The 26,001-nt window shown below is 40.7% G+C and overlaps 3 protein-coding genes across 3 annotated transcripts; 1 reads left to right on the top strand and 2 right to left on the bottom strand.

Moving 5' to 3' along the window:
• Positions 1 to 4,549: 4,549 nt before the first annotated feature.
• On the top strand, positions 4,550 to 5,335 carry LOC308460754 (olfactory receptor 5AR1-like; the record flags this gene model as incomplete). Its single annotated transcript, XM_080977279.1, has 1 exon — positions 4,550 to 5,335. The coding sequence occupies one exon, from the start codon at positions 4,550 to 4,552 to the stop codon at positions 5,333 to 5,335; it is 786 nt and encodes a 261-aa protein (XP_080833405.1).
• A 2,954-nt stretch (positions 5,336 to 8,289) lies between these two features.
• Positions 8,290 to 9,267, bottom strand: LOC308460755 (olfactory receptor 6B1-like; the record flags this gene model as incomplete). The annotated part of the gene is made up of 1 exon (XM_080977280.1): positions 8,290 to 9,267. One exon carries the CDS (start codon positions 9,265 to 9,267, stop codon positions 8,290 to 8,292), a length of 978 nt encoding a protein of 325 aa, XP_080833406.1.
• Positions 9,268 to 17,239: 7,972 nt separating this feature from the next.
• On the bottom strand, positions 17,240 to 20,422 carry LOC308461500 (olfactory receptor 6B1-like; the record flags this gene model as incomplete). Its single annotated transcript, XM_080978495.1, has 2 exons — positions 20,335 to 20,422; positions 17,240 to 18,214 (listed from the first exon to the last, which is right to left on the bottom strand). The coding sequence occupies exon 2, from the start codon at positions 18,197 to 18,199 to the stop codon at positions 17,240 to 17,242; it is 960 nt and encodes a 319-aa protein (XP_080834621.1). The 5' UTR covers positions 18,200 to 18,214; positions 20,335 to 20,422.
• Positions 20,423 to 26,001: the final 5,579 nt, after the last annotated feature.

The following is a 26,001-nucleotide window of genomic DNA, read 5'->3' on the forward strand; positions in this document are numbered from 1 at the left end:
AAAGGGAGCGCTCAGGGGAAACCCCCAAGGACAAACACCCTATAAATTAAATTAAAAGAACGAAAAGCTCTAAAACGGAGCACTAAGGGGCCACAAGCCCGATGGGGCAAAAGCCCCTCTTAGTAATGGAACGGCAAGGATGGGGATTAAATCAAAATTAAAATGAGGGAAAAGGAAGAGGGTGAAAGGAATTAAAAGAAAGGGATAATGGGATATCACCAGGCTGATCCGTTGAGGGTAAATTGCTCTCTCTTGGCTCGCAGAGGACATGCTGTTGGTGTTTCAAATGCACGTGCCGAAAGAGGAAGCTCTGGGTCACAGGCATTGGTATAAATAGGTCCCTCGAACCATTTGGACTGTGTCCCATTGGCCAGATTGCACCCAGCAATGGGACCTACCAATCGGGTGTTGTGGCTGACCAATTGTACCCACCCACAACACAGGGTGTCGGTTTCCAGGTCTTACCACAATATGTGCCCTATTTAAGGGAGGACCCAATTTATCATAATATTAGCAAATTACCTGTTCATATAAAATATGTTAAAGTGGTATACAGCAATGTATACAAAATCAGTGGAGTATAAAATACCATAAAAACATAGGCTCATCTATAAATAAATAAATAAATAAATAAATAAATAAATAAATAAATGACTGAATAGGCCTCTCAGCATAAAAAGGAATTGAGCAGTAAGGATCATTGTTGGAAAAACCATTTCATAGCATTGCACCCGTGACAATAAATGACCAACTTCTATCTGAAGCAAGTCAGCCTTCAGAAACATAACAGGCAGAGGCAAAGATCCACACCTGACCTGAAAGTTTGGTGATTCCCATCCATTGAAAAGTAATACAATATTTTGAGGGCATTTTTACCTCTTCCCACAAAATCCAATGAAGACTTCTGTAAAGACCCCCAACTGGAAAAAAAGCAAAAACAAAACATAACCCTCCCTCAACTTTATCACCAGCTAATGGGGCTATACAACCAAAGGGGGATTTTTCAAATTATTAATCAAATTTTAAAACAATTGAATCGTTTTCTTATTCACAATTTTTTTTACTGAGCATAATTTGATAGCAAATGAAAACATCCCTATATAATGCACAAGGGAAGGGTAAGGGAGAATCTTATCTGTGTTTTGCTCCTGAGAATTGCTCACATTTTTAAAGAAAATTGCAGGAGGGAAGTAATACATAGTAACAGTGCACATTTGCAGTGACGTCTTTAGGTAAAGCATACAGAATATATGGTGCTCACTGTAGAACCCTAGGGATTGCTACCCCTGTGTCCTATAATTAGGTTATGAAGCTAATCCTATAGGACCACAGCTAAGCTTAAGGAAACAAAAAACCTGAAGAAAGCTTCTTCAGAAGAAACCTTCTTCAAAGAAAGCACAGGGAAGCCAATTCTTCATCTCTAACTGTAATGATGTCAAGATGGTTGTAAGAAAAAGCAGAAATAATAAAGCTTTATCTAGTGGTATGTATCTGAATTAATATCTAGTTACATCAGGGGTTGTCAAGCTGGTCCCAACCACCCACTAGTGGGCATTTCAGGATTCTAGGTGGGGGGTAGGGGGTTCTACGGCACAAGCTGAATCCTCCTTCCATAGAGCACTGGTGGGCAGTAAGGAAATTTTACGATCAAGAAAGATGCATTAGTAGGTATTAAAAGGTTGACTACCCCTGGGTTACATAGTGTGATAGACTGATAGGTTTAGTGGTTGTATGAATCAAGAATATTGTTGAAGTCTACGTGGGATAGAGGGAGCTCTTAATGTGAAATTAGAATACTGTGCACAGTTCTGGTTGCCATATTTCATCAGAGAGCTGGAAAATGTATTTAAGAAAAGGGCATACAAAATAAACTTAAGGACACAAATTCCATAGAAACACTTTCATGTGTCTTGAGTCTGCTAGCAATCAATTCCAAGAGAATGGAAGATCAAAGAGAATGAGAAAATTTACCTCTATCTACTTTCTGCACACCATTGCTAATTATAACAGCCTCCAACAAGTGCCCCAAGTCATATTTTGCTAACTAAAAACAAGGAAGCAAACTCAAATGCTTCATGGAGTTTCAGTTGCCTGCTTATTTTTGTTGCCCTTTTCTGCACATTTTTCAATTGTGCGGAATCTGAAGGACCTCCTCCTATTGCTTTAACCTGCCTGAACCCTTTATTCCTCATCAGCATTATTCTCCATCAGATCCCCTCCAAACACACCCGTGTGTGCATATTATCTCAATTGGCCAGGTTTCTGTTGGACCATGAAATCCACATGTGGAAAGCTCTCCTCGGAAAAGTTTGCTTGGTTCCAAGCCTGTTTTTTTCCTTAGGGTCTGGCAAACATTTAAAAAAATTGCAAAGGCATTCTAGTTTGCTTCACAGATGGATTTAATTGTATCTTTATGACTTTTCCTGAGCTTTATCTGCTGCAAGTGCTCCCACCCCAGAACCTGTACAAACCATAGGTTACTATTATATGCAACAATGTGTGAGAATTACCCTTAAGAGTACACTAATAATAATAATAATAATAATAATAATAATAATAATAATTTATTTATATCCCATCCTCCCTAGCCAAAGCCGGGCCCAGAGCGGATAACAACAGTAAAATGATACAACATTCTAAAATCAGTTCATTATAAAATCAGTTCAAATCAGATTAATGGCAGCCATTGGGCTAGAGTTCTGTGAGGATTGCCAAAGGAGGGGGTCAGGCTGTGCCCTGGCCAAAGGTCAGGTGGAACAGCTCTGTCTTGCAGGCCCTGCAGAAAGATGTCAAGTCCCGCAGGGCCCTAGTCTCTTGTGACAGAGCGTTCCACCAGATTGGAGCCACAGCCGAAAAAGCCCTGGCTCTGGCTGAGGTCAGCCCAACCTCTCTGTGGCCCGGGACCTCCCCAGATGTTTTTGTTTGAAGACCATAAGGTCCTCCGTGAGACATACCAGGAGAGGTGGTCCCGTAGGTACGAGGGTCCTAGGCCATATAGGGCTTTAAAGGTTAAAACCAGCATCTTAAACCTGATCCTGTACTCCATCGGGACCCAGTGCGGCTGGTATAGCACTGGGTGAATGTGATCCTGCAGCGAGGACCCTGTAAGGAGTCTCGCCGCAGCATTCTGCACCTGCTGGAGTTTCTGGGTCAGTCTCAAGGGCAGCCCCACATAGAGCGAGTTACAATAATCCAGTCTGGAGGTGGCCGTCGCGTGGATCACAGTGGCTAGGTCAGGGCAAGAGAGGTAAGGAGCCAACTTCTTAGCTTGGTAGAGATGAAAAAATGCCGCCTTTGTTATAGCTGCAATCTGCGCCTCCATGGAAAGGGAGGTGTCGAAGATTATACGCAAACTCTTAACGGACGGTGCTGGCACTAACTGCACCCCCGCAAGAGATGGGAGTTGCCCCCCCAATCCCATATCGTCTCGACCCAGCCAAAGGACCTCTGTCTTCGAAGGATTTAGCTTCAACCGGCTCCCATGTAACCATCCAACCACAATTCCAAACATCTGATCAGTGTGCCTGGGGCCGATTCAGGATGGCCATCCATCAACAGATAGAGTTGGGTGTCATCAGCATACTGATAGCAGCCCAACCCAAAACTCTGGACAAGCTGGGCGAGGGGGCACATAAAGATGTTGAAAAGTATCGGGGAAAGTATTGCACCCTGCGGCACTCCACACACCAAGGTGTGGCGCGACGACAGTTCCCCCCCAAGCGCCATCCTCTGTCCCCGACCAGAGAGAAATGAGCGTAGCCACTGATGGACTGTGTCCTGGATCCCCACGTCAGCGAGACAGTGGTCCAGGAGTTCGTGATCGACCATGTCGAAGGCTGCTGACAGGTCTAAAAGAATCAGCAGCCCCGACCCACCTTGATCCAGCTGCCTACGGAGATCATCTGTTAGGGCGACCAGAGTCATCTTGGTCCCATGACCAGAGCGGAAGCCGGATTGGAATGGGTCCTTTGGTGATGTTAATCAAGGAGTTTTCAAAACTGCTTTTATGGTTGCATTGTTCTTATTTATTGGTTTTATTATTCTAAATTACACATCACCTTTGGAGTCTTCCACTGTAGTTTATACATTCACAAAAAATGCCCCCCCCCCGGTGACTCACATTTCCCTCACAGCTATTGCATGCTGAATCAATGTTTTATTCAAGACATCTATCTCAGCTATGATGGTAGATTATTTCCTGGTTAGTCACTGCCAGCTTAGGCCCCATCGCTATATATTAATGTTAGGACTTTTTGCCCTGATGTGGATGTGACCCATGCATAAATTATCTATGTCTCCCAGTTGGACTGGGGGAAAGTTTCTTCAAATCTTGCAAAACACATATAAAACACTTTTTGTTTTGTTGTTTTTCTGTGCTTTCTACAGGAGGAAACACTTTGCACATATGGATAATCAAACCCACATCACTGAGTTCATCCTCTTAGGCTTCTCCAGTGATCCAAAGCTCCAGATCTTACTCTTTGCAATCTTCCTGTTGATTTATTTGATAACTCTGTCTGGCAACCTAGCCATCATTTTGGCTATAAGAATGGATGCTAATCTCCACACTCCCATGTATGTCTTCCTTTCTCATTTGGCTTCCCTTGATATTGCTTTTTCTTCTGTTACAGTTCCTAAAATGTTAGAAGACTTCCTTTCGGCCAGAAAAGCAATCACTGCGGATTGTTGTTTTACCCAGGTCTTCTTTGTCATAGCGCTTTCAGTGGGAGAGGGTCTCCTCCTCTCTGTGATGGCGTATGACCGGTACACAGCCATCTGTCACCCCTTGCATTATAACGTGATGATGAGCAAACGGGTCTGTTCGCAGCTGGTGTGCAGTGCGTTGCTCACTGGCTTTCTCTATGCTCTATTGAACACCCTTCTGCTAACAACTCTGCACTTCTGCAGGGCCAATGTAATCCATCACTTCAGCTGTGAAGCCCCACAACTGTTCAAACTTTCCTGTAGCAGCACTTTTGCAAACCAAATGGTGATTTTCACCCTTGGTTCATTTTTAGGGATGGGGGCTCTCTTCATCACACTGGCTTCCTATATTCACATCATCTCCGCTGTCTTGAGGATACGCTCCATAGAAGGGAAACGCAAGGCTTTTTCCACTTGCACATCTCACGTGACAGTTGTTGTGCTATACTATGGAACAATTTTCTTCAGGTACTTGAAGCCAACCTCAAAGAACTCTCAGGATCAGGAAATGGCTCCCTCTGTCATTTACTTTATTGTGATACCCATGTTAAACCCCATCATCTACAGCCTCTGTAACCAAGAAGTGAAGAGAGCGCTACACAATATGGCGTGCAGAAAATTTAACAAATGAAGATATTTAATTCTTTTTCAAAGTTCATGAAGTTGGTGTTTTCAAATGACAAACTGGTATTTGCTCACCAAATACATTTTGAGAAGCACCTTCTGTCTTCTACCTGTAGCACAGAGCATCTCCTTTGCATGCAGAAGGTCTCAGGTTCAATCCCTGACATCACCAGGTGAGGCTGGGAGAGCCTCCAGTCTTATATGCAAAGTATACATATAAATTGATATTAGAATGTAAACAAAAATGCATTATTGCACAGGAAAATGCTTTGCGGGGGAAGGGAGAATAAGTCTATATTTGAGAAAATCACATATAACAATTAAATGGGGAGAGATTTATGCTACCATGCTGGTGAATTTTCATGAGGCACTGTTGTTGTTTTTCCATCAAAAACTGATGTGACTATATGGAAAAGAAAATCAAAGTTTGGAGAAAATGAGAAACTGGTAGAAACTGAATTTTATGTATTCCCTCATTCCTAGCTGCTAGTCAAGGTATAAAATACTAAACTAGATTAAACTCCCCTGCACATAATCTGATTATGAATGAGAAGTGTTATCTACTCTGTCAGTGAGATCTGGGTGGGTGAGCAGGGTGGAGTTAGTCTTACTGAGCTGTGCCCCCCTGGGTACTCAGTGCAGCTTCAGGGTTGGGGAAGGGGAGTTGCTGTAATCTATAGAGGTTCCATCTCTCTCACCAGGCTCCCTGTCCAGTTTAGGAGCAGGCAGGGGGAACCTAGCATGTGTGTTCCTGATATTGGGCAATTTGGACAGATTATGGATTATGCTGGTTTACTGGCCACCTCACTGCCCAGCAGTTTCTCTGCCTGTGCTGACAGAGCTGGTGTTGAGTTCTGCTGGTTCTGGGGGACTTTAACTTCCATGACGAGGCAGCTGGCTCTGTAGTGGCTCAGGACTTAATGGCTGCTATGATGACAATGGGACTGTCCCAACATGTCACTTGCCCAACACATGTGGCAGGCCACACTCTGGACCTTTTTGGTCAACTGGGCAGCAAGAGGGAGATCTGAAAGTGGGGAACATTGACATCAGTCCCTTGCCATGGTCAGATCATTTCCTTTTGAGCCTTAGGCTTCCTGCACCCTTTCCCCTTTGCATAGGCGGAGGACCTAAATGGATGGACTGTCCTCAGAGGCTGATGAATCCAGTAGGCTTCCAGGTGACACTGGGGGATTTTCTGGCTGATATGACTGGCACTACTGTTGAAATCCTGGCCAACCTCTGGAATATCGGGCCATTGACACAATCATTCCTGAGCACCCACTCCCTGTTATACTCCAGAGCTTAGGGCAAGGAAAGAAGCTGGGAGATGGCTCTCATGCAAGTGGAGGAAAGATCTGGCTGAATGAAAGATGGTGTGAGCATATTACACTGATTCTGGCCCAACTGCACTGGCTGCTGATTAGTTTCTGGGCCGAATTCTAAGTGCTGGTTTTGACCTATAAACCTTAAATGGTTCAGGATTGCAATACCTCAAGGACCACCTCTCCCCCATGAACTGACCTGGACCCTATTATAGTCATCTGAGGCCCTTCTTCATGTGCCTTCTCCATGAGAAGTCCAGAGGGGGGCAAGCCAAGAATGGGCCTTTTCTTTGGTGGTTACCCGTTTGTGGAATTTTGCATCAGAAAAATACTATATAAGCAGATAAAACCAACACCCAACACCCACTGACAGGAACAGTGAATTCATTTCTCCTTCAGCCTATTTTTGTTCCATGCCCGTTTCAAATGTGGTCTACCATAGGTCTGTCCAGTCCTAGATTTTGTGGATGATTTTTAAGTGTTTGTATGTACACATGTGCATGCACGCATGCACACATGCACACGCGCGCACACGCGCACAGTTTGTACACACTTTCCTCTAAAGTATTTATTTTGTATACACCCTCCCACTAAAATACACATTCTTGTATGCTTTAAAAAACAAACAAACCTGAGACTAAATTTAGAGAAGTACATACCTTGCTTGATAGATGTTTACAAGTCTGGGACCAGCAAAAGCCTCTTTGTTTTAAACTGCAGATTGAACAATTCCCCCCTCCATTTCTTTTCCTACTAGATGTGTCCGTACCATGTTCAGAAATTACAGAAAGAGGCTTCTACTTAAGCCTCAGCAGGAAAAGAACACAGGGAAGAACATGCCCATAGCACAGCAATAATCTAAATAAAGGAGCTATGCTCATCCCTAACACAATAGAACTTCACCAAATATAAAATGAGTAATCACACATGAAAGTTCCTGACATGATGCAAGTGACAACAACTAATTCTAGTTAATAATAATAAGAAAAAGCAATTGTCTATGCTATTCAGTTCTGTAGATGGTGGGCAAAGGGTTACAATTTACCCTTTTCCCATCACATAAAAATGAACATGTATGTGTTCACTGTCATCAACTTTTGAATATTTATTTGCTTCTTATCAAAATAGAAATTGATTATTTAATCTTCACTAAAGGAAGGATATTTGGGCTTTCTGCCTCAGGCATCAAAATAAATTGGGAGAAAAAATGTTATCTGAGAATGCTTTTTCACACATATCATACTCTCCAATGTGACATGGCCCCACACTGGGACATCTCCTGGGTCTGCACTCCTGCTTCAGTCATGGACCTGGAAAAAGTATTATTTTCAGGCATAGCATCCCAAAATGCACATTTTGGAGCACTGTGTGAGATCATGGACCTGAAAAACACACATTTGGGGGCACTGTGTGAGACTGTGGACTAGAAAAAATGTTGTTTGGCTGGGGGAGATCTCGGCTCTAAATTGCACAAGAGTACGGCGCCCAAAATGGTCACATGCTCTTGTGGAGGAAAATGGGATGTCCCAGTTTTTCAGGGACAGTTGATGGGTACGACACTCTCTCCAACATACTTCTACCAGCAAATGAAAATTGAAAAGTTCCAAGGATATTTCTCAATGAGAAAAAAATAAATCTATCTGTGCCATTCAGCATTAGTGAGGGGTGCTGAGATTTTGGGGAGGGCACTTGTGCTACAGAAAGCTTTTCTTAAAGCTCCCTTGACCTCTTGATTTCTCAGACAGTAAATGAATGGGTTCAGCATTGGAGTGACAATGGTGTATATGACAGAAACCAATTTGTTTAGATCGAAAGGGTGGATCCTCTTTGGTCTTGCATACATGAAGAGAGTGGCTGAGAAGAAGATGGTGACCACAGTGAGGTGAGCAGCACAAGTAGAGAAGGCCTTCTTCCTGCCTTGGACAGTTGGGATACGCAAAATGGTACCAATGATACACACATAGGAAACTGTTGTAACTGAGAGTGGGACCAGCAGAATGATCAATGCCAAGACAAAGTCCACTATTTCAGCCACTGTCATATCCTCACATGCCATATTTAGCAAAGGTGAAATGTCACAGAAGAAGTGGTTGATGATGTTAGGACCACAAAAGGGTAGGCGAGATATAAATACAACCTTCAGCATTGAGGCAAAGAAGCCAGTTAGCCACGAACCCACAGCTAACTGCAAGCAAAGGCGCTGGGTCATGATGGTTGGATAGCGCAGTGGATTGCAGATGGCCACATATCTATCATATGCCATTACAGCAAGAAGGATACACTCTGTACATATAAGAGAGCTGAAAAAGTAGAGCTGTGTCATGCATCCTTCAAATGAGATGGACTTGTCTTCCACTAGGCAGTTAACCAATAGTTTTGGGACAATAACACAGATGTACCACGTCTCCAGGAAGGAGAGGTTGCTGAGGAAGAAATACATAGGTTTGTTAAGCTGAGGGTTGATTTTGATCACAACAATGATAATTGTGTTCTCCAGGAGTGTCAGGATGTAGGCCACAAGGAATATCACAAAAAGAAGCACTTGCAGTTCCATGGTGGTTGGAAATCCAAGTAGGATGAATTCCCGGACAACACTCTTATTCTTATGGTCCATGGATCTACAGCAATAGAAAAGAAAATAGGAAGGATGAGAGGGAAAACAGAAAAAAATAGGCATGATGCATCCTTTTCACTTTGACATCCACAGAGCTCAACTGCCTTGTTTCGCAATTTCTTTTACTCTGAAGCTTTGTAGCTCATTCTAGAGTCTTCCAAGATTGGTTACGTTACAAAATTATTTGGAGATTCATCAGAAGAGCACTAAATTATGCATTCTTGCATAAAGGCATTCTGGCCTTTAATTTCTTGGATAATTTTCAGAAAATATCTGTCTCACCTTGTTTAATTATTTTGGACTAAATTGGTGTTTAGGGGTTGATGCTGTTAAATAGGTTGATTTGATTAATTTTGTTTCATGGTTAAGTTGGTCACATTGTTGACAGGGAGGTGCAGGAAAGGTCAAGGTTAGATAAGGTATCAGGTGAGCACCCCTGGGCACCTTTGACCACGAAGGGCATTTGCAGAGGCCAGTTGTTGTAGGTTGTGAGGCCCTTAAGCTGGATGTGAAGCATTCTTTAAATAAATAAATAAATAGTTTTTATTTCATTTTAATACACCACATACAAAAAGAAAATATGAAGATACACAGATATCCATCACCTAAAAATTAAGAAAGAAAGAAAGATATAAAACAACAACAACACCAATACGTTGAATATTGCTAACAATACATTTAACATAAAAATGACTTTTTCCTATGTAGCTGACTTCCCACCTACTCCTTACTTCTATTTCTCATCCGTTATTCAGTACCATATTATAGCATATTTTGGCTTTAATGTTATTTATTATATTCTTCTAGGTTTTCCATCAGATTTAAAACTCCTACTGAAGTTATTCAAATGCTGCTACAAACTTCAAACTGTCATTGCTATTTTTCACATAAATTTTAAAGACTTCCCATTTTGTGGTAAATACTTCCTTTGATTTATTTTTTATTCTTTCTGATAACTGGTCGAATTCTGCATATTCGGTCATTTTTTGAATCCACTGTAATCTAGAAGGGACTTTATCACTTTTACAATTTGTCGCAATGAGTATTCTTGCTGCAACCGTGGCACAGAGAAAACGTTATTTTGCTTTTTTAGGAATATCCAAATCTGTGATTTCTAGTAGGTAAGCTTCTGGTTTTTTGCTGAAAGATATTTTTAACGTTTTTTCCAGTTCGGAATCCTCCCAGAACATCTTGATTTCTTTACATTGCCACCACATGTGATATAGATTACCTGGTTTTTCTTTACACCTCTAACAATTGCTTGGTACACTTTTATACATTTTGGAGAGCTTCCAAGGGGTTATATACCACCAATGTTGCATTTTAAGGAAGTTCTCTCTTAAAGCACAACAAGCTGTAAATTTCCAATCTGTTTTCCACAAATGTTCCCACTGTCTCATGGTTATTGTGTACCCAAAGCCTTGCACCCATTTAACCATGGCTGCAGTAACCTCCTGGATATGAAGCATTCTTGAAGCTCACCTGCCACATCTGCGCAGAGTTCTGAAGCCCAGGAATGAGGAAGGAAGATCCCCCTACTGACCAGAAGGTGTGTCCCAGTCTTTGGGGCCTAGCCTTCTTATGCCACTTAGAATTGGCAGGGTTTGTCTCACCCAATGCTGAAGTTAGAATCCTATTCTTCTCATTTGCTCTATAGATATAGTTTAAATAAAATGTGGTCCTAGTCCAACCCATCACTTATATCTCACTTCTTCATTCCTGGGTCAGGTCACAAATTATATTGTGCTTAGAGAAGGTGAAGGGATGGTGTCAAAGAAGTGATTCTGATCAATATAAAAATTCCTAAATGGATATGGGAAACATCTGAAATGCTTGTTCTGTGCTTGTACCTTCTTAATTTGAGATGGGCCATCAGCACAAATCTTACATGCCACTTTTGAAGGAACCTTATATTTTATATTATATTTTAAGCAAAGCCTAAGGTGCTTTCAGACAGCAGATTTTCAAAACCAGTGGACCTTTGAGCACATGTCAGTAGAAGAGTAACACCACTTAGTGGTGTTAGGTTCTACTTCTGTTTTCATCCCACAATATTATGTGTCATGTGGAAGGCAGAGAGCAGATTTAACTTTAAAGCTGCAATCCTATACAAGGTTGTAGTCCCATTCATTGGAAGTAAGTCCCAATGAATTCAGTGGGACTTATTTCTGAGTAGATCAACATAGGATTGCACTGTCGGTATCCTATTTGCACATTGTTTCTTGTAAATGTTTGCTGTTTCGTATTAAGTGAGTCTTAAAAGTCTCCAGTTACGGAAGCTTAAAATTAAAGTTGAATTTTACATTACAACATAAATTATGAAGCGGCTCACAAATATAATAGATAACTTAAAAATCATGGGAATGTTCTCTTGCATTTTGTGATGGCTATATCATCATCATCATTATCATCATTTTATTTCCCCCTGATGGGACTCAAGGCAGATTACATATAAAAACAACATCCACTAAAATTAGAAAAAACTCAATAGTTAAAATATCAATTAAACATTGATAGCATTAATATATATATTTATATACATATAAAAAATCTGTTTAACACATACCAGTAATTACACTAAAAAAAGCACAGCACCTTACATGCAATAACACCTATAGAAACTATTCTCCCAAACTCTGTTCATTAATTTTGATTGCATTTTATGGCTACAAGTCTTCCAAATGAGAATTTACCAAACCTTGATTATTATTATTTAATTCTATGAAAATGCATTATTTAAAAAAATTAAATCACTCAAATTTGAACATGCCATACAGTTTGTCTGAGATTTGTGATCATTAAAATATCCATCTTTGCACATTGTAAAATGTGGGACAAATAATGCATTTCCTGAAATCTAGAGGTATATTATAATTGTTGAAGAAACCATCTTTCAGATATACAAAAGCTGAAACTAAGAAATGCAATGGAATGTGAAGTTTCTTGCTTCCCACCTTGCTGCATGAGTTTTTTCTCTATTATTACTTGCAGATAAAATTTCTGCTACATTTCAGTAACATAGCTGTTTCTCCTTAGAAAAGAGATGGGAAGATTTTCAGAAGTGGAAGACAAGGGGGCTTTTATTTCTGCAGTGATATGAAAGTTATATTTCAGGATATTAATTCCAGCAGAGAGAGATACTGATTCCTTTCCAGAGTTCTGTAACTGAAAGATCAGCACACATCTCCCCCAAAAGAGTAGCACTCTTGCATCACATTTGAAAGCAGAGTTTGTACTATTTAGGAAATGTTTTCAAAAGCTTCACTGTGTATGTCAATATTCTTGTGCAGAGATTAATTACCTCACAGAATTGGGGCTAATTTATATGTGCCTTTCCCATTTTAGCATTACTTTCCTCATCAACATCATTTAATGCATATAAAGTGGTTTACAAAGTATAAAACCAATTGCACAGAAATTAAAATGTGAAATGCATCTCCCCTTAAACATACTTCCCTTTTAAAGTGCTAAAACGAATGCAGGACATTTTCTATTTTTAAAAACAAACAAACAAACAAACAAACAAGCAAACCCTGAAATAAACAAAATAAGCCAGTTGCATCATTTACCTGATCTACCTGTGAACTTCAGCGAATATTTCATCATATGCTGGATGGTATCTTTTTGGTTAAATTTTGCGCAAGTCAAATTTCTGTTTTTCTTTTAACTTAGAGCTTCTGTGAAGAGAACTTGGAACTGTGTTGGATCAAACAAAGGCTAATCCAGTTAGAAGTTATGATGAAAAATTTATGCATCCTTACCAAAATCATCAGAATTCTCAGAAGAGCAATGCTGCTTGAACTGCCTCGGTGTATAAGTTATCCTGCTAACAAGGGATATCAAGGGAGCTAAATACTCAGGAACTGGCTCATAGAATGCCTTCACAAATGCAACTGACAGGATAATAGCTCAGAGTTATACAGTACTTTATTATTTGACTTCTACACACCATGAAACGTGTAAACAAGATGTTATTGTAATTTATACTGTTCTGAAGCATGAATGTACTTTAAGAAATTCAAACCTGTGTCCATTCACATGGTCAAAACTGTGTAAATTAAGGATTCAAGATTTTTATTCTTGATCTACAGCTCTTATTTATATAAGTTCATAAGCTCAAGGTATTTTCAGCATGTAGCCTTGTTCCCTACATCCAGGGAGTGCCGGCTCCTGGGGACCAAGTGCTCCTCCCCTATATTTTTGGGGTAAGGGCCATGGGGCTGCCAGATGTCCTAAAAGCGCAGAGCCGAAGTATGGAACCGAGTGAAGCATGTCCCCAGTGGCTGGCTCCTCCTTCTCCTGCCATGGAGGGGAAGAAGAGTTGAAGCAGCCTCCTGTCAGTGCTAGTGTCAAGAAGAAGCAGAGGAGGAGCTGGCCATTGATTCACAGGACTGCCGCATTCGACTCCACCTCCCGACATCCTGAGGTCACACGCATGATGTCAGGATGTCACGTCATGTGCCTGACATTGCACCCTGATGGGAAGTTCTGCTTCTGCACATGAGTCCTCATCCACCCTAGAATGTTCAGTTCACATTGAGTTCATGAAACATCATACCCTGACCTGTTCTTAATGCATGGTTGACCACGTCTACGGAATGCGATGGTTATGTTCTTTTAAGTCATGCAATATCAATCACTAGTAATAGTTTATTAAGTCATGCAATATCAATCACTAGTAATAGTTTAATAAGGAGGTTTTCATACCTGTCTAACCATGTGTTCCTTTTCCCAACCTTTAATCTATTGATGATTAATGCCCTTGCATTGTATTTGTGTTAACCAATCAGCAACAAGCACATATGTGGCAATGCTGTAATATTTAATAAAAGGGACTCGCCGAGACATGCTCGGCAGATGCCTCCCATATGACACTTGTCACTCATCTGTCGTTTATTTCAACCCAACAGCACCCCCCCATCACCCTCATAAGCTGGTCCTCTGCCAACATCATGGCACGTTTGATTCACTGGTGGCTGGATGCTTCATGTATCAGCCACATACTTTGCATGTGATGCTCATAAAAGATGAAGAAGGAATGTAGCAAACATGAAAAAGTGCAGTACTTTTCTAATCAATCAATGTGATGTGTTATATCAGCCCAAATATATAATCTGAACTACCTCTGGCAGGGTATATGGGATGGAAATACAAATCCCCAAACAACGTGGCTGTCAAAATGCTATTCAATTATGGTCATAGATATTGACCAGAACTGTTTGGTGAGTCACCTTTGTCCAGAGAGCGAGTAGAAATGCAAGCAAACATATAGGGTGATTAGATGAAGCACAAACACAGTGGTAGCACATAAAGTTAATGGAGTCAGTACCATAATAGGCAAACTGTAGGCCAAGCTCCATTTCTCCAAAATGATGTCTACTTCTCTATCCAACAACTTGTTTATGCCCCCTGTTTTCCTGGTGTCCTAAGTTTTAAAAAAAGGTACAGAATCTATCTCTCTCACACACACAACTTTCAACAGTTATACCACCTACGATTTCTGGTTGTCCCACCAATAAGTACATTACAGGCAGTGACTTAAGACAGGGCCTTTCATGCTTTTATCCTGCATGCTGTGAACCACCCTGAGATCTTCAGATAAAGGGTGGTATATAAATTTAATATAAAAATAAATAATGATTTCTGTGGTGACACCATGGCTAAGAGACTCCCTCCTGTGAGAAGTATGACTTGAGTTTCGGACATCTCTTTTCACCAGGTTTTTTGAAGGCAGTTAATCCATGTTGCCTATTTGGAAACAGGGAGTGCCTTCTGCTATTGGTTTGGTGCAAATTTTAATTGTGGTTTTAATAAGCTATATTGTACTTAAAATTTTAATTATTCATCCTATGTCTGTCTTGTGGGTATTTATGATGATGGGCGGCGTGTACATTTTTTTGAATTAATTAATTAATTAAAGAGCTAGCCCTTGCTGGGGAAACCCTCTCTCCTATACTTGCTTTTGATCCTGTGGGGAGCAGTTGTTTACAGCCATCTATCTGGGTGTAAGTCTCATTCTGAGTCTCATGGCCACTGGACTCCATGCTTGCTCCTGCTAGGATACTTGTAATGTTACCAGAGTTTCTTTGCCACCTTGAATAGGGGAGGGGAGGAATACACACTGTGGTGGGAAGCTTTTCCTGTCCAACAAAGTACAGTAACGAACCACACTATCATACCTTGTTATAACAACCTCTCAGTCTTCTCAGTGGAGAAGTTACATTAAGTACCACACTTTTCCCTGTATAAGACGAGGTTTTTTTTTACAGTAAAATAATGTTAAAAACCGTGCCTCATCTTATACACGGATAGCAAATGGGGGGATGGGTGACTGCTTGTAGCCGCGAGCAGGAGCTTGTCAGCGGCAATTTAGTGGGCGATTGGTGGCTGCTTTGGATTGGCTGCTGCTGCGCTAATTGAGTGGGTGATTGGTTGCTTCAGCAAAGGCTGTAGTGGATTGGCTATTGCTGCGGCAGTTGTGCTGCACTTCGTTGACGCTATCAATTGGCAGTAGCCTGCGTTTAGTGATTTTCGGTATTACCCCCCCCCCCCCAAAAAAAGTTCAACAACTCCAGGCAAGCCTTCCCCCAAAAAGCTCTGGACAACTCTGAACCATTTCCCCCCATTTTCTTAAATTAGACTCCACATGTTACATGTGTGTTATACACGGGGAAAATACAGGACTATGTTTGAACATTGAACGTGTGTGTCAAAAGTCGATGAATAGAAAATACACCATTAGATGTACTGCTAGATAAGCTTTTTTATATTTGTAATTGTTTAAAAAAGTTTTAAAAGAAAACTATCATCACCATCATCATCATCTCACCTTTTCCCAGTCTAGGACTCAATATGGCTTATACATATGAAAACAGCACAGATAAAATACAGAAGGCAAAAAACAGATGAATATTAATGACAAATACTAAATCACTTTAAAACTTTTTTTTTTTTTTAAAAAAAAAAAACCCACATCATTTCAGATTTGGAAATTAAGTGCCATCAAATGAACTCATTGAAGCATATTCCTACACTTAACATTTGAAAACAATGATACATCACTTCAAGGAAAGCAATCAAGTGAATGATATTTATAAATTGAAACTTCTTAATTTCCTCCCCCTTTTAATATACACATTTTAACATTAGTGAATATTATTAGTGATTATCCAGCATAATTTCAGAATTAAGCTTGAAATTGTCACATATCAGATTAAAATTTGTTATTCCATACATATAGACTATATCATCACTACCACTGCCACCACCACAATTATTTCAAGTGTAAGTGAGTCCAGGGCAACTAACAAAACCATATATATATATATATATATATATATATATATATATATATATATAATTAAAAGACCATTCTATATAGCAGACATTAGTAGCAGTGTAAAACATTCATAAAACTATGTTTCAAACTCTGGACAATTAAAAACTTAATTTAAACAAAATTAGAAACAGAAAGAAAATGTGCAAACAGAATATGTTAAGTTGAATTTGCTTTAAAATGTATATTTTCTGTCTTGTTCCCAATTATGGTAAGACATAAAAAGGAAATTTTTTATTTAAAAAAATCATTTCAAAACTAAGTTAAGTAGTCAGTGTCAAAGAGTTTTGACATGATTTCAGATATGAGCTAAGAATTCTTAGAAAATTTTAAGCAGAAGTCACTTTTTAAAAAAATGAATTCCATTTAAAATTGTGTGCTTCCACATTTTTGTTCATTCTTTGACAGCAATCACTATTTCCCTGTGCACATTTTCATCAGCCCTCTGGCTCCAAACCAAATTTACTAGTGTATGAATTGGATAACATATGCTTCTGACCATGCATCTGACTGTGAGCAAGTGTTCACATGAGAGAGATTATCATAAAGAAGAGGATCAAAGGAGGTCTGATCTGTATTTTTGAGTCATTTCTAATATTTGAGAATAGAAGGGATTGTTTTCTGTCTGGTGTGAGTTTAATGGTCACTAGTGGTAATCGTGGTTTCATCATTCCTGCTACAAAATATCTTTCTCATGGCTTCCTTCACATCTTGATTCCTGAGGCAGTAAATGCATGGATTCAACATGGGGGTGACAATAGTGTATACAATGGACACGAGCTTATTGAGATTAAAAGAATGGATTCTTCTTGGTCGGGCATACATGAAGAGAGTGGCTGAGTAGAAAATAATAACCACAGTGAGGTGTGAGGCACAGGTGGAAAAGGCTTTTCTTTTCCCCTTGGCTGTGGGGATACGCAAAATGGTGCCTATTATGCACACATAGGAGCCAATAGTGACAGACAGTGGGATTATGAGGATAAGGAGGGCAAATACAAAGTCCACCATCTCAGCCACAGTTCGGTCTGTGCAGGAGAGGTTCAGCAGAGGTGAGATGTCACAGAAGAAATGGTTGATGATGTTGGGTCCACAGAAACTCAAGCGGGAAATGAAGAAGACTTTCAGCATTGAAATTAGGAAACCAGTAAGCCAAGATCCCACAGCTAACTGCAAACAGAGCCGGGAATTCATAATGACTGGGTAGCGCAGTGGGTTGCAGATGGCGATGTAGCGATCATAAGCCATGACAGCCAAGAGGACACATTCGGTGCAGACTAGGGATATGAAAAAGTAGAGCTGGGCCATGCAGCCTTCAAAGGAAATGCTTTTGTTCTTTGCTAGGAAGTTAACCAGGAGCTTGGGAACAGTCACAGAAATGTACCAGGTCTCCAGGAAAGACAGGTGGCTAAGGAAAAAGTACATAGGTTTTTGGAGATGGCTGTTTGTCCTGATCAGAGTGATGATCACAATGTTCTCGAGGAGGGTCAGGATGTAAATAACAAGGAATATTACAAAGAGCAGTATTTGAAATTCTACGGCAGTAGGGAAACCAAGGAGAATAAACTCCTGGACTCTGGTCTGGTTTTCCAGCTTCATGCCTGATCTAATGACCTGAAGAACAAGGAGTAAACAAAAGCATGCTAAGATGTGGATGGTGATTATGCTAGCAAAACAACACATCATTTTAAAGTATATAAAAATACAAGGCAGAATACATGAAAGAACAGGACAAACCACATTGTGATGACATACCTCACAACAAATACAGAGGCAAAAGTTGAACGTACTTCTGCTCTTTCCCTCCACATCTGCATCCACTTACCAAATGTGGTTCCACAGGCTAAGAGGGCATTTAAACCTGCTTTTGGAAGTGGATTCAGGGGGCTACAGATGAGGGATGGTGGGAATTTGAGTCTGATGACATTTCCCGCAACAACAACATGAGAATGGGTCGTCACAGATCCACTGGAAGGGTCACCACAACTGAATGGTAGAACATTTGCTTTGCTTGGAGAAAATCCAGAGAAACTTTGGAGAACTTTTGCCAGTGGAAATGTAGAAAATACGGAGCTAGATGAACCAATGGTCTGAATCAGCTTCCTCTGTTCCTATTACCACCAACATAACGTTTATAACCTTCATCAAGTTTATCTAATGGAAATCAAGCATACAATATAGAGGAAACAACTCATGTAAGAAGCCTGCATACTAATATCATAACCACTGGGTTGGTTCATGCATAAATGATTGCCATACAGCATCAGGTGTTGATTTGCATGGTATGTGACCAAGTCATGCCGGATCAAATTCCACAGCCAGAACTATTCTATCAAATCACATTACCTCAAACACCATGATTCCGCAGCCAGTTCACACATTCAACCATCATGTCAGCAAGTGCACAGTAATTAAGCATGTGCAAACCAGCCCAATGGTGGACACAAGAAATGTATGCAACCATTGTACCAAGTACAGTGAAACAATGTTTATGCCAAGTTGTGCATACTTTACTTTGAGATCACATTACACTTTCAGTTTACTGTTTGATCTCAGGATCAAGTCAAGTGTTTAGGCAGCATGGCATTTTCATAGTTATGGGCATGATCTGGTATAATAAGCAATAGTCCTGTTGAGTTTAGAGTGCACATACTTCAGTGCCTGTGCTTGGATGGATTTTGCTCCACATTTTCTTGTGCATGAGACTGGCAATGAGGTGCATCTCACTTGCTTAGTTATTTGACATTTAACATTACAAGCCTAACAATATCTACTTGGGCTTACTCCCAAGTAAGTGGGGCTAGGATTGCAGCCTAAAGGCTGTATCCAATTAAGTTGTTCAGTTAGCATAAGTCAGGGGTGCCCAAACGTTTTTCAGAGAGGGCCAGATTTGATGAAGTGAACATGTGTGAGGGCCAACCAAAGTTGCTGAGCCTGGCATAAGTACTTCTGGGTGCAGTGACAGGCAAGTGGAAGTCCTTGTGCTAATGGGACAATTTCACTGGATACAACTATAAGTTACTGTTTTGACAAGTCCTTACTTTTCCCCAAGTTATCATTAAAAATATACTTCTTATCTAGAAAACATCAAGCTTGATTGAGATATGAATTGCAAAACTATTCCTGTTTACTCAGAAGCAAGTCTCACTGTGCTCAAAAGGACTTTATCTCAGGTAGATTTCCATAGATTTGGAAACCAATGAGAGTTAAATAAGCCGCAAATAACTTTTCGCATTGATTTCAAAGGGACTTAGCTATGTTAGTCTTGATCCAGATGTTGTTGGAACTCAGCTTTGTTGTTGGAACAAAACAAGGCATGCTTGTATCCAAAATATAATGAAAGGGCTTCAAACTGAACAGAAATTGAGCTTTGCTTCCTTTTATATGTTGGAAATGTGTAAGAGTTATCAATTTGACTATGAATACTGCCTCAAATGAAATAAAATAGGCATATCAATTGAGTGGAAGGTGAACCTGCACACTCCTGTAAACCAGGAGTAGGGAAACTCTACCCCTTCAGATGTTTCTGGACTACAGACCCCACCATCCCTGACCATTAGCCATGTTGGTTGGGGCTGATGGGATGTGGAGTCCAATGACATCTGGAAGGCCACAGGTTTCTCAGCACAATATAAAGAAAAATATAAATAAGCACATGCCACACAAAAATTAACATTTGTCTAGTCTTCACAAACAAACTATGTCAAATTTAGGAAATAAAAGTTTGTACTCACAACATGCAGTGGACAAGCATGTCTGGAATTTCTGACGGAGTACTTGAATGGAGCTTCCACTGTAGTGCTTTCTTAAGAGTGGTGAGAGGGAGAAAAAATACAGGATATAAAGTAGAGCAAACAGGTAGAAGTTTGGAATATAACATGCAAACATGAACAGGCTTCAGCTACAAACTATCAAAACCTCTGGTCTGTTGTTTGCCCTGCCCTTTATTCTTTCAGTAACATAGAACATTTAATTCTGCTCAGTCCAGTAACTGTGGGAGGATTTTCACCTGCTTGGAATTGGCCGAGCTCTGTCATAGCTTAGTATATTCATGTAAACAGCACCTGAGGTCTCATCATAGCCTTGTCCCTCGGAGCTTCTTAACTTGATAGAACCCCTGTCTATTACTCCCCTCCCCATAATCTAAATTAGACGTTAACAATGGGAAAAGAGCGAGAGGAAGAATAAACTCCCTTGGATGTTGTAATCAGAAGCTCTGAAGCACCCTTTCCAGTGAGACAAAGTAAACTCTATTTTAGAGCTCACCTACTTGGGACTAACAGTTTGTAAGAAAGCAATTAGGCACAAAGACTCTCCTCCCTGCAAGAGAGGGGAGTGGTTGTGGCCGGGAGCCGGACTACGCCTCAAGCAGGGGGCGTTTGCCCCCTGCCTCCCACCCACCTGGCTGGCGCCCACGCCCTCGGCCAGGCACCCAACCAGGTGCCTTCAAGGGGGCGTGTACAGCAGCCTAAATTGCTGCGGCGCCAGCCTCCAGCCCTCACTTTTTGTCGTCCCGTCGCGAGTCACCCACCCTCCACTCCCTTAGAGCAGGGTTTCCAGTTTTCTTTTGGCCTTGCTATGGACCTTAGGTTGGTCGCCCTGGTTGTCCGGGGGGGCTGGTAGGAATTTTTCCATTTGGCATTAGGCCTTTTGGTTTTTTCGCCTACCTCGTAGCAATCGTCACAACTTTCGTGGTATTGGTGGGTAGGTTAGGCATTGGAATAATGTGTTGTGGTGTCGAAGGGCTAGGTGTGGCCATCGCCTGCGCCTTCAATTTATTTTTTTTTTAAATGATATTTATTCCAAATTTAAAGTTACAAAAAAGAAATAGAAAAACCATACAAAATACAAAGAAAACTTTAGCCATAACAAAGCAAAAAATGAACAAGTAAAAAAGAACAATAAGATAGAATAAAAAAGAAGACTTAACAAAAAATATAAAAATACATTAAATTAAAATAAGACAAAAACAGATTAAACCTTTACATAGCCTTTTCCCTTTACTTATTTCCATGACCTCCTCTCACCTCCCGATTTTGTATTCTAGTTCAGATCGTGTTTCCAGCAAATCCTTCTAACCTTATTTTCATTTACGTATTTTAAAATTAAAATAATGTAATAAAACCTCCTCTATTTCATCAATTTCATCAACTCATTTTTGCTTAGTCCGTTATATCATATCTACCAGAACAACCTAATATTATTTTTCCAACCTCTTTCTAGCATTCTTTTATATTGCAGTATTTTTGAAGGTATATTTTGAATTTTTTCCAATCGTCTTCCATCGACCCTTCTCCCTGATCTCGAATTCTCCCGGTCATCTCAGCCAGTTCCATGTAGTCCATCACTTTCATCTGCCATTCTTCTCGGGTGGGCAATTCTTGTGTCTTCCAGTACTTCCCGATGAGTATTCTTGCTGCTGTTGTAGCATACATAAAGAAAGTTCTATCCTCCCTGCGCCTTCAATTTTTGGGTATTCCATTAAAGGAATCCGGCGGTCGTGTATTCTGTCTGATGCCTGCTTGGCGGGAGGCCATGGCACGACCCTCGGTGACATCAGGGGAGAGCTTATAGTTGGATTAGCATCAACAGGCTCCACCTACTGGTGAATAAACCCCCTTTGTTTTTTAGACTCACCCCTCTCCAAGTGGGTGGAGTCAGCTGACGTAATCCAATGCCTAAGCCAATACCTTTTCACTTGCTGTAATCAATAAAGTTGTGACCTTTTCTTGCCCATTAACCTTATATCACGTGTCCTTGTGTTTCATTCCACTGCGCAGGGTTCGGGTCCTCGAACCACAAGTACCACTTAATGGAATTGATTTCTATTGATTTAGTACTTTATGTTTCAATTTTCATATTGATTTAACTGAATATTAGTTTAGGGTTTGCTATGAGCGGAAGGATTTGGATCCTGAAATGTGAGGTATAAATGACTAAAATGAATGAATGACTAATTATGCGTCATGTTAAACGCATTGGCTTCAGTATAAATGAAATGTATACCTAGTGAAATTTTCTTGAATATTCAGAAGTAGGTCACCTTGTTGGCAGTTGCTTCTGTTTTATCATGGCTTAAATTGCATGTATTCCATTAATCTATTCCAGTGAACAGACAAATCTAGGACTTGGGTTCAGCAGTTTGACTCCAAGATAGTGATGAAGTTGGAACAAATCATAGGATACAATACCATACCATATCAATACTACCTAAGTAATGGACTTGTTAAGGGGTTGTTCCTTAACAGCTATAATTTCATGATATTTTGGAGCATGGATAGGCAAACTAAGGCCTGGGGGACAAATCTGGCCCAATTGCCTTCTAAATCTGGCACGCGGGTGGGCCGGGAATCAGTGTGTTTTTACATGAATAGAATGTGTGCTTTTATTTAAAATGCATCTCTGGGGTATTTGTGGGGCATAGGAATTTGTTCATTTCCCTCCCCCCCCCAAAAAAAAATAGTCCCACAAGGTCTGAGGGACAGTGGGCTGGCCCCTTGCTGAAAAGGTTTGCTGATCCCTGGAGCTTGAGTAAACACAGAAAGCTCAACGTGTTAAACTTAACATTTTGTTTTGTTTATTGAATTTGATTAGGTTTTGGGAAGGCTAGTCCCACAACTCTCTCATCAGGAAAGCTTAAAACTGAAAATGAGAAACTGGAGAAAAGAAAGGAAGCCTTCCATTGGACACAATGGGGGAGAGGGGAATTACTATGCCATGCCAGGTCTGGCATAGTTTGAGACCTGACCTGAAGGGGAATGGCAGGGTTTAGGGCTCTAAAGATCCTTGGGTAATGATGATTGACTATAATAGCCACGATTCATGGGTGGGGTGGGGTGTTGAAATAATAATTTTAAAATTTGAACTTTTAAAACTTGGTTCTACAATCTTTGTGGAAGACCCTATTCTGGACACCTCTCTACCCAGAAGATTTGGAGAAAGCAGGTGACTTACAGGGATGGAGCACTTTTGGTGATGTCATCCCATTTATTGAACTCTCTTTATGTATCTATTCACCACACAGGTGTAGCTGGGGGGTAGGGTGCACCGGGGGCTATCACCCTGGGCACAGTTTTTTGGGTGGCACACGGCATCGTGAGCTGTTCTTCTCAGCCTCCCTTTGGCTGTGAGGAGCAATGAAAGCTGGAAGGTGCCAGAGAAGGACGCAACAGCACACGGCGTCCTGTGAATCCAGCGCTATTTTTGCAAATCTCAGAAAATGACACTGGGCTTGCAGGGTGCCATGAATGTGCCCCTCAAAACTGGCTGGCCAGTGGGCCATTCCCTAGACAACTAGCTCTGTCTCTAGGCTCAGGCACCTCTTAGTGTCCTTCAGTCAATTTGCCCATGCCACAGGACCAGCACTTGCAGCTAAAGGCAAAAAAAGTGGCATGTCCCCCACCCTACAACCACCTCCTTAGCCCCTTGAATCTGCTCAGTCACCCTTCTGTGGTCATCAAGCTTGGAGGAAGTGGGGAACATTAAGTGCAGCTTATTGAAGCTAAATCCTGCTCCCCACCTAAAAATCCTCCCTTCTCCTTCAGTGTGCACTCCCCACCCCCCAGGTGCAGCTTTCAGTCTTGCAGACTCTTAACAGAAGTGTAGAACCTGAGATGACAGTTGGGATGGCAGCTGGGAAAGAATCAATTTTAAGAGGGAGTCATGATTATCTTACAAAAGTGAGGAAAACCATTTTCAGCCTGAGATGCATGTTTGTTTGTTTATTTATTTTATATACCAATTAATTGCCAAAATCGCTAAGTAGTGTTCCTGATAGGATGCCTTTTATAGGTTGTATACAAATTGTGGATGAGGCAGAAGTGGGTATGGTCACACAGAGACCACTCTTCATCCAGGCAAGCAAGAAGTCTCTTCACAACTCAAGGGATGGTCATAGTTCTGAAGGCCAAGTGGAGAGGATTGAAGGGTTTGAGGTTCCCCACTACAATGCCAGAAGAATTATTGGTGGTGGGGAGGTAACCTGAAACCAACTGCTGGGACTCAGGCTGAAAACAAGCCTTGTTGGACATGAGTCAGTAGCTGATGAGGATCAAGCTGAGAAGCATGGAATGCTGAATTAAAACAAACACTGCTCACTGCCAGTTTCAAAAGAAGCTGCCAATAACCTGATTGCTCTGACTTGATGTATGATGCCCCGTTTAAACAACTGAGTTTTATTTTATGAATGTGTTTTATTATTTTTTAGATGTGGAAAAACTGAAAACACTGCAGTCTGAAAAATCCACCATTTTTATAAAGTTGTCAATATCTTAGATTATTTTTATTTAGACAATGCATTTTTATGATATTTCCTTGTGTTAAATCAATGCTATCTTTTCCATGGTCTAGTTGTATCCCCCCCCCCCCCTTACAGCTGTGATCTCTAAACTCAGTTATAAATTACAAGGAAGGAAGAAAAAGGAAAGAATATGACTGGAATGAGGGAGTGGTAGGGAGATATCTTCTGAGGCTACTACCCTTGGGAGGGAACTGCTGATTTTCAGGCCTAGTCCCAAGGTGGGACATGCACATGGCTACAGTGGAAGACATCTATTTAATAGAAGTTCTTTGTGTTCAGCTGCATATGAACACGGAGGCAAAAAAACTTACCTGGACACATAATAGGTGAATTGCATTCTTTACTTCTACAGATCTGTGCATAATGTTTTGATTGGTTATTAAATATAAGCTACAGGAAACTTATACCTGCATATGCATATATTAAGATAGTTCAGGCACAGATAGGCTAGGGAAGCTAAACACAGTAAATGCATTTGCTTAGTATTTTTATGCCCATGCGAATAATGTCTGCTGATGTCGATGCAGTTTAGCTGGTATAGTGTAGTGTAGGAATGGGGATCCCGTGACCTTTCAGATATTGTTGGGTTCCAACTCCCATCAGTCCCAGTCAGCATGGCCAGTCCTCAGAAATGACAGGGGTTGTTGTTAAGCAAAAGCCTGAATATCCACAGATGCATAGTACTTGGTGTACACATTTGGAACAAGGCCAAGTAATAGAAACTCTGGAATCTGGGGAGAAATTTGGATGAGATTTATTTTTGAAGCATACTAACTGGTTGTGGGCAACAACAACAAAGCACATTTTTTCCTCTGAAATTCTCCTTGGTTCTATAGTAAACTGTGAGGGGGCTTGACTAAAAACTGATTTATGAATACAACAGAGCCAGTTCCAACTTTGCACTCAGAGACAGACTTACTTGGGAGAAAATCCTGTTGGTTTCAACATAATTTATTCCAAAAGAAAGGTAACTTTCAGATGACCTGTTTATTAAGCATTCATCCCCTTCTCCCCGCCACAAAATTTGCATGGAGTTTTGATTGCATCAGCAATTTGCTGAGCATTCATTCTGATTTGTTTGTGGGGATGCTATGCCACATTG

Source organism: Podarcis pityusensis (genome assembly GCF_964106645.2).
Source record: "Podarcis pityusensis genome assembly, chromosome: 13".
In the NCBI taxonomy this organism is placed as follows: Eukaryota; Metazoa; Chordata; class Lepidosauria; order Squamata; family Lacertidae; genus Podarcis; species Podarcis pityusensis.